Source organism: Rousettus aegyptiacus, unplaced genomic scaffold, assembly GCF_014176215.1.
Source record: "Rousettus aegyptiacus isolate mRouAeg1 unplaced genomic scaffold, mRouAeg1.p scaffold_m13_p_1, whole genome shotgun sequence".
In the NCBI taxonomy this organism is placed as follows: Eukaryota; Metazoa; Chordata; class Mammalia; order Chiroptera; family Pteropodidae; genus Rousettus; species Rousettus aegyptiacus.
The window spans coordinates 65,921,368-65,934,231 of NW_023416284.1; the positions used below are offsets into that span (position 1 = coordinate 65,921,368).

Sequence of the window (12,864 nt, forward strand, 5' to 3'; positions counted from 1 at the left end):
TTATCTTCCTTTTCTTCCTCTATAACGTAACCCAAGTTCAATCAGATCAGTGGAAAATATCCTCTATGTTCCCTTTCCAAGTGTGTCTCGGTTCGTTCCATGGCTCACATCCAGAACTCTTTATGAACACCACTCCCTTTCTATGAGGGGGAATAGATCCTCTGAGAGAAGAAGACTCTGCCCAAGGACCCTCAACAGGACCAAGGGAGTGTCAGCCTCGGGACTGGTTTCAGCTGAAAGTGTTAAACCATCAGCTTAACTGACATCAGAGCCTGATTTATATACAGGATTCAGGAAACTTACTTGTTCTTTTGTCATAAGAATAGACAGGATCTTTCCTCATGGAGTCAATCCCCAGGAAGGCCTTATAGTTATTGTCTTCATACCAGTTGAAGGAGAACACCCGAGAGCCTCCTCCTTCTGGGTAGCCGCATAAGAGGTCAGACAGGATGCCCGCCAGCTGTGTGAAGGTGTCTGGACCGCCAGTCTGCATGAGGGGCCTGGTCACCCACAGCAAGTCTTGAACACTCGGTCGATGGATGAACTAGAGCAAGACAAAGGTTTTGGGTTAATTTAGGCAATCAGAGTCGTAATCCACTGTGAAACCAAAGTTCCAAAGTATGGGGAGATGTCCACATATGTGCTCGACTTCCACATTTAAAAGAACACATCCATATTCTCAGCAATCTTTAAATCGGCTGTGAAATAAAACCCACTGTCATCCCCTCAGGGCCAAAGAGGAAACTAGGACGAGCCTTAGAGAATGTAAGAGTAAACCCCAAAGCATTTTAATATCACTTCTCTCTTCTAGTCTCCTTTACTTAAATTCCTTGGGAATATGTCTTTGGGAAAATGTAGTGAAAATTTCTCTGTTCTTGACTTCTATTATTCCACCAAGATGAGGACACTGGAAACAATTGAAAAATAAAATGATAGAGGAATGTCTCTGTCCTAGAAAGACAAGGTCACAGCAAATTTCCTTGGCCAAATAGTTTAGAATTTAATTTCTTACTTTTGGAAAATTATCTTCTTATTAGCTTAATTTTACCATATATAAACTCTTCCATTTTACTTTAATGTGTGTATGGTTTGTGGTTTCTCTCTTTGTGCATGTGCGTGTGTGCACGCACACGCATGTCTGTGTGTGTGTGTGTGGGGGGGGTTGTGTTTTAAGATCCAAGCAAATATAGAACAGATGAAGTCTCCATACTTGGAAAAACACTTTGTTGTTTTGGAAAAACACTTTCAAAATTCCACACCCAACTAAGAAGAGGTGGTGGTCTCTTTTGCATACAGGCACCCATGGTACTCACTGGCCTCATCCTTTGAAGGTAGATCTGTAATGCTGAGAACTAAAGTTGAGGACTGCCAGGGTCTCACCTCCCATAATGCCATCTGGCTTTGCTTCGGGGGAAAATATAAAAAAAACAAAACAATGCTGCTTTTATTCCCCAACCATACTGTATTACTCATTTTTGAAGGCACTTCAGAATTTAAAAAACCATTAGGATTCAGTCAGGTGAGACTAAAACAGTTCCTTTACTGCAATAAGTGATGTTTACCTGTCTTCCCCTCTCTTTGTCTGCATGCCAATACTTGCCCTCTGAAACTATCGAGCGCTGTGTAGAATCTACAGAGTGAGTCATGCCTATAATCATAGTCTAGGCTTCAATAATAAAGTCGAACTCTCAAATTGCCTCAACTACAGTTAGTCTTATGACAGTCTTGTAAGGGATTATTATTATGTTGCTCATTAAATCAAAGCACTCAGAGATGAAGGGGCTGTTGCAAGGTCAAATGGTCTAGTATCAGTTAATATAAAGTAGGCCATCTGCTTCAACCTGGCTCATAAGTGCTCAGGCTTACTATCTAGGCAGCCAAGAAATCTTCTAGAACTCCCACATAGAATTATGCTTTGAAAATTTTTTTTGTACTTTCTCTATCAAACTTCAAACCTATTATACTGACATGAATTTTTTAAATGCTTATGAAGAATGGTAAACAGAGACTCCCACTGCAGCAGGTGGCCATCAGTACAATGGGTGGTTCTCTAACTTTCCCTACATAGCATTCTGCCCTAACTTTTCCTGCTCACACTCTGCTTAGGTTGAGCTTAGTTTTATGAAAGCAGATCCCAACCATGCAGTTTTCCAGGTTGGTTAAGCTCAAGTCAGCTGACAATAACAGAGGGGGAAAATGTTTGGGGAAAATTATTTTCACCTTTTGCCTTCCTTTATAATACTCATCACACTTGAAGGTAATTGTTTATATCTCTTTACCTCAAGGGACTGTATGTTTCACAAGGGCAGTGACCATATCTGTCTATTCATCATTATGTTCCCAGCACCTCTCATCTATTGAGTGGGAAATCAATTTCTATATAGGCAAAGTCTTGTGCAACCAGATGTTAATTAAAACATAAACACCTTTCACAAAACAACACAATAGAGCCAGTTATTTTTTTGTGATGAAATGGATCTGTCTATGTATGATACTTAGTGCTGTAAACACTCAATAAATTGTGCTACTCAATAATCTATTGTGTCATAGGTTTACGTGAATTTTAAGAGCAAAATATAATAATAGATCCCATCGGTACTAGAAAGACTTAGATTCAGTCGTCAGTCTACTGACAATCTGTGCCACACTAGACAAGGTGGCATTTCTTCCTAGGCGTGAAATCAGAAGGTTGATTCCCTACTTTGTGCCTCTGACCCAGGAACCCAGATATTTTAGGAGATGAACAGGTACTTTCAAATTGATAATCAGAAAGATTAAATGTCTTTCTCCATGAACAGGTTCAAGGTACAATTAAATTATTTAACATAATAAATTTGGTAAAACGGTAGAAAGATAAAATGAAATTATAATTAACTATCATCAGGCCACTTACCTCTTGAATTCTTGGTGACAGATCAGATAATATTCTTCCCCAGGATCTCAGATTGATACCTTGGGAACTGCTGTCTAGGAGTGTAGGAAGCTGTAATTGATAGGAAAAAATATTAAATAAAAAAATGCAGTTATACATACACACATATCTGATCTCCTGTATGCTTGAAAAATATCTTCCTTCTTCCTGATAACAGGACCTTTTCTGCAAGATTGCTTTCAGAAACAAACTTCTTTTATCTGATTGAGAAAATCAAAGGCTCTTATTCCAAGTCACCCTGCTGAGCTGGTCAGTCACAAATAGTTTCATGGTGACATTAAATACGCCACAGTGATTCTGATTACTGGTTTAGTGACACCAAACAGGACTCCTGGAGGAAGGAAAACAGGGTGTAAAGGAAGGCTGCCTGCGGTGGTGCCCATCTGTTCACCTCTGGCTTTGTATATATTCTCAGGCTTCCTCATTATTGTTCACATCTTTGCTCTCTTTGTATCCCTTAATGCAGGTTGTGTTCCTTCCTCTGCTCAACGCTACTTTCTTTTGTAAGAGTTCAACCAGTTACATCACCTTTCTTTTAAAGCTGCTGCTGGCTGCTTTAGAGAGAAATTCCCTTGCAGATTCTCCAGTAGGCAGTAGTTTTCTGGTGACTCCTGGCCCATGGGACAATACAGAACTGTTCATGCATTTTCCACAGTGGTGGGGAAGGTGGAAGTCCACTTGCTGGCTCTAAGACCCAGAGCCTGTTGTGGACACCTTGTTTTCCAGAAACCAAGTTCAAGTCTTGAATGAACGACTTCATTTTTCATTTTTCATAGTTTCAAAACTGATCAAATCACTGATCCTCTGTCTTTCATGACTAAACATTGGTTTTCAAATTCAAGTGTGCATTTCGAGTAAACCTGGAGGGAAAAATGAATTTTCACAAGTGCAGCACATAACTCACATTCAAGTATGTTTATTTGCCAGTGCAGGTCTCCTGAATGCTGGGTGGATGGATCCAGCTGTGGCAAAGCAAAGAAGCGGGTGGAGTTAGGATTCAACCAGCCTTGCCTCCCATTTCTAGAAATGTGTCCTGCTCTCCTTTTCCCTGCTGTAGTCGCAGGGGTCCTTGCATCCTCTCTGACCCTGAAACCGAAGAATAAATGTAGCATTTCAGGCATATTTTCTAACTGTAAGATGAACCTCTTTGTTATGCATGAGAGCTGCACAGTAGATAGGAGAAGAATTTTCCAGAGGAAGAACCAGCAAAGCCATCGATGAAATTATACCCCTGAGATGTATCTTCTCACACTTGGCCTGGGCATTGGTTTTACCACGACTTATTTTGAACTTCTTGAAAATATCTTCGGTGTATTCCGGGCGAAGCACTGTAATTCCTGTTTTCTTTTTTTCCCATAGGAGGGTGGGGCTGAGAAGAGTAGGTAGGAAAGGAGAAAGCAAGCCTCTCTAGGCTTCTCTCTTGCTTTTCCTCCAATAGCCTGGGCTTCTTTCTACATTCCCCAACATGTCAGTCTCTTTCTCATGCCTCCTACCTCTGCACACCATTCCCCCTGCCGTTCTCTGCCTGACAAACTTCTCATCCTTCAAGTTTTATTCCTAACATAACAACTATTTATGTGAAAGCCAATTGTCCCCTTGGCGGATTTAGACAATATCCTCTTCTCCACGCTCCTTTGCTCACCCTTGTCCTGCTCTATTCTTTTAGGGCACACTGTTTCTTTCTTTCCTTGTAATCTTCACCACTGGTAGTTATGCTATTGTTTACTTGTCATCTGTTTCTCTTATTAGATGCTATGCTCCATGTAGACAGGAACTATGTCTGATATATATATAATTTGATAAATAAATGAATGACTCTTATAGCAACAAGCATATCAACTATATACATGATACTTCATGAAATGATATGTTCATTTAGGGCAGTATATTTGAGTTTTCCAAAGAAACAACTCCAATAGGATGTATTTTTTTATATATTATATATAGTTTATGTATATTTATGTATTATATACAGCAAGTCCTTGAATAACATTTTGTCCAACATTGTTTTGTTATAATATTGATAAGATGTAATAGGAATTTAACTCTTGTTCATATCATTAAGCCCATGATAAAATTGGTTTTGTTATATGTTGTTTTGCTTAAAGTCGCAGAACCTATTGATGATGTTAAGGATTTACTGCATATAATATATGTCCATATATTATATGTGTGTATATATATATATATATATATATGAAGAGAGTTATTATAAAGAATTGGCTTATGCAGTTACAGAGGCTGCTAATAGCTAATGTTTCAGTTTGAGTCTGAAGACAGAAAAAAAGTCACTATCCAGTTTGAAGGCCATCAGGCAGGAAGAATTTTCTCTTACTCGGGGGAGGGTCAGTCCTTTTGTTCCGTTCGGGCCTTGAAGTGCTTGAATCAGGCCCTCTCACATTAGGGAGGGCAATCTGTTTTGCCCAGTCTATTCGTTTACATGTTAATCTCAGCCAAAAGCACCCTCACAGAAATACCCAGGTTAACATTTGACTAAATATCTGGGCACTCCATTAACCAGTTAGGTTGACACAGAATGAACCATCACGAGCAGGGAGTCTATCTTCTTATCTTTGTATCACTCAAACTTTTTATCCATTGTATTTTTTATAGTCACTCAGGAAATATTTGTAAATCATAACACTGGGCAATGGAATGAAGTTTGCCTTAGAGGCTATGACTCATCTATGTCCAGTTAGAAAGGCTCTGCAAGATAAATCTACTTTTAAGTTACCTTTTCATAAAAGAGCAAATAAATTTTGGTCTTTTCATCTTAAAGTCAAATTCCCCTATATTGAAGTCCTGTTAGAAGCGGATTCAATAAAGGAGTGATAAATTAATAACTTCCTGAAAATTCACAATTATTGTCTAGGTAGTTCTGAATTATATAACAGACTTTATGAGATAAAAGTAATAACTCCTTACTTACACGAAGTACATTCAAGGTAAAGTCTCCCTGTAATCTGCATCTTCTCTCCAAGGGTAATCCCGACTAACAATTAATTATGTGTCTCTCCAGAAGCACCAACCTTTAAACTTTATTTTTACATCTTCTCTGGTTGACAGTTCCACAGACCTCTGCATTTTGGCCACAGTTTTTAGTTCAATTGCATTAAGCTTATATGGCAGGGCTTGTAGAACACCCTGCCCTAAGTGAGGTTTTTGTTTTCTCTAAAGACTAAGGGTCCCTTTCAAGAATATGAGACAAGCACTCTCCAAACCCACATTTTCATCATCCTGTTGTTTAAAAGATTCCTGATAAATCAATCAAAAACATTCCATAAACATCGACTAGCACTGAATTTATATGCTAGACATGAAAGATACAAAAATGAGCAGATCTCTGTCCCCCTCAAGAAAATTGACATCGCATTCCCATCTCTTGCCCACAAATTGAGCTATATTACACCCACCCTCAGAAGCTACAGTGTCTCTTCTGTTTGAAAACAATCTCTGCACATAGGCTCTGGACCCTTTCCCTTACACTTCTGCTGTGACTTGATTCTCACTGCGGCAGAGCTTGCTGTTTGTCTACCCAATTTTGCTAAAGGTGATAATACCTGGCCAAAAAAACCCCTACATTTCCCAGCCTCCCTGTATATGGGGTGTTCACATGATAAAATTTTGACCAATAAGATATCAAGAGAAGTCACGGGGTGCGGCATTTGAGAAAGGTCTTTTGAAAAAGTGTCCTCTGCCCTTCACCTTCTCCTCATCTGGAACACTGATGTGCTGGGGGAGGTAGGGTAGAAATCTGGAGATCACCAGATGACAAGCACGTGCTAGAGATCCATGAGGAAAAAAGGAGAAAATTTGGGTTCTTGAGAAAATTTGTGGAATGACCCACCACAGAACTCTGCTTTGGGAGGAAAATGAAACCCGCTATTTTTCAGTGTTCTGTTACATCCAATTGCAGTTTCTAAATGACATAGTTACACATTTGACAAATATATGTTGAGTGTCTGCTCTGTGCCAGCTGCTGGGGGGTACAGCAACGAGCAAAGTAAAGTATTTTCTTTTTGAAGTTTATCTTCAAAAACCTCACTGAAGTATCTTCAGCCTTCCCATCATTGTTATCGTGTACGTGTGCTCAAGATGCTCGCATATGAAAGAAAGAACTTTAGGGACTTTACTTCATCTCCATGTCTTCTACCTTCACCTGCTACTAAGAAGCTTTAACTAGAATCCCAGCTTCTTCCTAGTTTTTAAGTATAATTAATACTTCGGGTTCTCGTTTTTCTTGACACTTTTGATCATGTCTTTTGCCTCCCTTGATGGCTGTGGAACTGTTCTCACCTGGTTTGCTCCACTCCTTCTCTGCCTTTCTCATGAGCTCCTCTGCCTCCACTTTCTCCTTCAGTGCTGAGGTTCTCAAGGCCCTTCATTCCCTACTCCTCTTCCTCTGCATGCTCTTCCTGGGTACTTTCACTTCCTTTATCATTTAATCTGCTACCTTGTTGTTGATGACTTCTTAGTATGCATCTCCAACCCAGACCTCTCCCCCGAGCTCCAGAGTTATACATCCAACTGTATGCTGGACATTTGTCCAGATTCAACTTGTCCTAAACTGATCACGTCATCTTCCCCCAACCAGCTTCTGCTTCTGTATGCCTCCTTCGGTTGGTGGCACCACTTTCTGCCCAGTGACCAAAACTAGAAGCCTGAGAATCATCACTGATTTTTTCCTGTTTCAATTCCATTGTCAATATCCCCAGCCTGAAAATCTAGGAACCAGTGCTGGGTCTCAGAGTACAGCAGGATGAGCCCTCTGATTACAGAGAAAGTAGCCAAGGAATATCTAAAAAACTGTTTTAGGAGGAAGCTGGAACCAAAGACTAGAATGTGTGGAGAAAAAACAAACAGGTCATAGATGATGAGGAGGTAACTAATAAGGGGCTAGGAGCTCAGAGGCATAGAAAATAAGGAATTGCTACATTGATGCATCCAAAGAGATTAGACATCAATCAATCAGTCATCAGCTCCTGTCACTTTTAATTACTTCCTCTTTTTTTGAATCTGTTGTCTGTTTTTCTCACTTTATTGTGGGCTGGACATTATCTGTGGCTGTGTTTTGCCCAAGAGAACATCTTTCGTTCATTCCCTCTTCTTTACCTCCATGGGCTCTAGGCATACTGGTTTTAAAACCCCATCCCACATTAATTCAACACATTCAAAAGCATCTGTTCTCTATCCGTATCTATATTTATCAATATCTACCAATATAAAGAGATAACTATATATATATTTTTTAAGACTCTTAATTTCCTTTTGAGATTATTTGGCCTTGAGTAATTCATTTAATGAATGATCTGGTATGATTTCCCTGCAATCATTGCAAATACTTGGGACTGTTTGTAAAGTGGGAAAACCTGAACTGGTTTTTGAATTTCAAATTTTATAAATACTAAATTAAATAATGAAGTTTAATAATATTACCTTTCTTAAACATTCAATTTAATGTTTATTAATTTCAAATCTAAAGTTTTTCTTTGTATTTCATAGCTATAATTTATTTTCCAGTCTCAAACATTTTTGTAGGCCTCTGCAATCTTTTAGTTCTTAGATTCTATGCCTATCACTTTGGGGCCTAATAGATAAAATGCCAACCCATTCTATTTTACCCCATCCTCACCCTGCCCCTAGTAGCCAGAGTCAACTAATCTGAAGCCACCAAATTGTTCTCCAAAAGGTCTTCTTTCTCTTAATACCATGCTTTTTCTGTCTTCCTTCCCCCTGGGTCAGGTGTTCCTTCTAGCTGCTCCTAGAATTCTCAGTGCATTCATTTATCACTTTTATATTAGTTTGTTATTATTTTTAATGCGTCTATCTCTCTACCACACTGTAAACCCACTAGGCATAGAAATAAGCTTTATTTTTGTTTTTATATCCTCAGGGCATGCTACACAGTAGATGCTCAATAAATGTGTTTTATTAATTAATGAATAAATTAACTATAATCTAGTAGAAAAGAGACAGAGTTTATTAAGGTTTTGGGCCCCATGAAGTATGTCTCTACAGGTATGATGGTGACTTACAGGAAGGGAGTCAATTCCACCTGGGGATAGGGAAGGTTACACTTGAGCTGATATTTGAAAGAAGACCAGTTAACAATAGTGACGATGAGAGAGTTTTTGTACATGGAAGGGGAGGGCAGTAATTCCAGGTGGAGGGAGAAATGTGAGGAGAGTCAGCAAGAGTGAGTGACTAGAGAGATGGCCAGATAAGGACAAGACCAGGGATCTGGGGGAGAGGGAACCAGAGGAACAACAGCTTGAGATGGATTTTTGCATCTGATTAACATTTTCTTTTTCAATCTTGTTATTAATTTAATAATATTTATTATTCAAACATTTACTGAGCTCCAGCTGTGTGCCTAGTACTATAGCTGTAATTTTTTCCAGCTCTTTCCAGTGAAGATGATAAATAATGAGAGTCTTGTACTTACATCTTTGTTTTAGGTACCTCTTACATCTTACAACATTGTCTGGCTGCCCTAGGCAGCCCTCTATATAAATCTGGTCACCAGTTATCTGAACAATGTTGCCATTAATTATAAAATAACTTCCCCCAAACTCCCCTCAGTTCCCTACACCATTATCTATTAAAATTCCCATGTATTATTCTTGCCAAAAGAACCAGAAGAGAATGTTAAGTTTATGTGAATGAAAATTTGAAAATATTTCTGGAAAAAAAGGTCATAGACCAAATGGCAAATCTCTCTCTCTCTCTCTCTCTCTCTCTCTCTCTCTCTCTCTCTATCTCTCTCTCTCTCTCTCCGCCCCTACTCTCCTCCCACCACACACACATATACACTACTGCTTCCTATTCCAAACAAGTTTTCTTAATTTCCCAAATAACAAGCAACACTTTCACATCACAACTGTTCAGCACAAGTTCAAGGTCTGGTTAGACCTCCTAAGGAGGCTGAATATACAAATGGGGCTATGGAAAGGCTATGTCTCTCTTATCTCCTATCAGTCATGCTTGGTTTGAGGGGGTCACTGGGTCTTGATCCTATACCTAAAAGATGAAAACAGGGCCCTAGCCAGTAGCCAAGAAGATTCTGATTGCTTGAGGTCTGTTTGGGTTCTCAGGGGGTAAGAAATATGCTATCCTTTGGGACTGTGTAATATATATATACACATACATACATACATACATATTTTCTGAAGGCAGAATAAAACATATTAGCTACTAAAAAAAAAAATCTTGTTCGAGTAGTATTTGCTGATGCTTTGGATTTACTGGATTAATTAAACAGATGCTATGCTGCCAGCACACAAAAAGATGTTTTTTGAGTTGACTCCTTTGTTTTACTTTCTCTGATTCAAAAATGGCCTGGAAAATAGCATTGATTTCTAAGTTGAGGATCTACCCAACACAAGGGGAACTAGGCAACCTTAGGTTAAAAGTCTCTTTATAGGGATGACATGGCATCTGAGAGCTGGTGGAAGGTTCCAGGGTGAAGGATGTGCTGCTGTCTTGAAAGCACCCAGACAGAGGTAAAAAGCAGATGAACTGGCGAACAGACAGTGTGACCCACTGTGCTGAGTCCTAGGCTACTGCTACAGGAAATCCAGATTTATCCGGGAGGGAAGTTGTTGCTAGGCAACTGGGATACTGTGAATTTAAAGCATGTTTGTTGCAACCCGACAGTTGTTAAGCATCAGATGAAAAGAGAGGAAGTCGGCTTCAGTGGTGAGGGGGCAACCAGAGGGGACACCCTGAGTACCAGGAAATGCGTCATGAGTGGAGAATTGAGACTAAATCACTCAGAGGTGAGGGAGAAATGCCAAACTGTCTCTAATAGGAGAGGTCATAGAGACGTGCTGTCTTCCCAGGACTGGGAGAGACAGAGAGTCTAATGACAGGGTGGGCTCTAGGGTATGTGAACAGACAAGTTATGGGACTTTCTTTGGCTCAACAGAAACTAGACCTTTTTTCTCTCTATTGTGACTTCAGTCCCAGTATTTGTGGTTGATGAAAACAAAACTGAGTTTGGAATTTAAGAGCAGTCAAAAGGTCACTCCATGAGACAAAAACTTTTTGCTAGTCTGAGGGGTCTGAAGAATGTCCCACCTAAGTGTTTGAGGAGGACATTTCTGAGAGTGGAACAATAATGCGGGGACAGTGGGGCCATCTGCAAAGTGGCCGTATTCTTGCTTTGTCAAGAACAAAAATGCTTTTTGTTTCAAAGTGCTTTTCCATCTCTTCTCTGATGTAAATGTCACTACCATCCCATAAGATATGTAACACAGGTCTTGTTATCTTGATCTTACAGATGGGGAGGCTGAGATCCTTTCAAATGACAGCAAGTTAGGAAGTTAGGGGCCAGCCCAGAGCCAGGACCAATCTCCTGGCCACCAAAGGATTTTCGTGTGCTGCAGCAGGCTGCCTACTCTCTGGTCCTCTTACCATTGGTTCCCACACTCAGGGGAGAAACTGATGACTTCATAAGGAGAGTTAAGGAAGAATTTGTGGCTATACTGAGACACTTTAGAAAAGAATGTATATTAATGGTAGGCAGGAAATAAATTTTAATGGAAAAGCTCTTAACCTGGCATCTGCCTTCATAGGTTCCATGAGATACACCTCTTATGTGTCTGCGTGAACTTGTATTTCTCTAGGAAAAAGGTTTAGAGCTGTTGTCAGGTTTTCAAAGGTAGTCCTAACCCATAAAAAAGGCTAAGAACTACTGTTATATTGAGATAAAAAATACAAGAGGTTAAAATCTTTCTTAAAACCAGTTTACCGTGGAGAGAACCTGATGCCTACCTAATAATCTGGTGCTCAATCTATATCTACTGAATAAAGGCCAGGACCCCAGGACCCATTATCCTAGAAGCAGCCTTCACATGGGCCTGCTAGTGACCTGAGTGACTTCAGTTTTGACCTCTCAGTACTTGTTTCTTTTAAAATTCATAAAAATAACATATGATCTGTCATGAAAATAAGCCCCGACCTACTGTATTCCTGGAGCCTAAAAGAAGTCAAGGCATGCCCAAGACAATCAAGCCCATAGCTAATGTACATTTAATGTACATTAATATTCCTTTCTCCTTTTGCCTTTTTATTTCTTTACTGAAACCTGTTAACCCAGGAGGAGATTTTGATTGTAATAGACACAGTTTTGTAGAAGCAGGCAGAAACAAATGCTAATGATGTGAATCAAATATGTTTGCTGTGGCTTAATAATTTTTTTTAATATTATTTTCTGACTTTGTTTTTGCCTAATGGCCCTCCTCCTCTCCCCCCGCCCCCACCTCTGCCCCCCCCCCCATGCTGCTGGCACTGGTCATCACTCCTTTCTCTTCCTCCCTCCCAAAACCGTGACACGAAGTGGGAGAAAGTTGACAGACCAAAGATTTAGAAATCGGAAGGGAGAGGAAATCATAAAGTTAAGTCATTAATGGGACGTCAGTGTAAAATCCTGGAGATGCGGGCTTTTCCAGAGAATTTGGCGCAGCAGTATCATTAGAAAATTGAAACACAGAGCTGATGCTTAACAAACTTAAACGATCACAGAGAGCAGAAACCAGGCCAGCTCACCCTGGCAGCGGGGAGTCCACCCACATTTATTCCCCATGATTCAGGAATTTAGGACGCAGAGCCAAGAACAAAGCAGGACATTGAAAGCAGCGTGGAGTCAGGACCCCCAAGACTGGGTCTTTTCTTCCCCAGAACGCCGTGTTCAGCCACTCCGTAGTCAAAGAGACACGGGCAAAATGAAGTCAGAAAATTAAAAACCGTGACAGAGTAATAGTTGAGGGGAAGGAAAGAAAGCTGAATCATGCCGCCCTGGAAGCAGCTGCAAAGGGGAAAACCATGGGCCAGAATGCCGGGGGAAGCCAGATTTCCTCTATCAACAACCATGGAGAGGGGGGACGGGAGGCAAAGTCAGATTTCCCAGCAGTGTGGCAGGTCTTGGCAAC

The 12,864-nt window shown here is 40.2% G+C and overlaps 1 protein-coding gene across 1 annotated transcript in view; it reads right to left on the reverse strand.

Annotated features, from left to right (window-relative positions):
* The window catches only part of ABCA4 (ATP binding cassette subfamily A member 4), a 121,929-nt gene that overhangs the window by 83,987 nt on the left and 25,078 nt on the right, over positions 1–12,864 (reverse strand). The window contains exons 8-9 of the mRNA XM_016134165.2: positions 2,894–2,983; positions 304–544 (exon numbers count right to left, since the gene is read on the reverse strand). Coding sequence (XP_015989651.2) covers positions 304–544; positions 2,894–2,983 — 331 coding nt within the window. The remainder of the gene's footprint in view (positions 1–303; positions 545–2,893; positions 2,984–12,864) is intronic.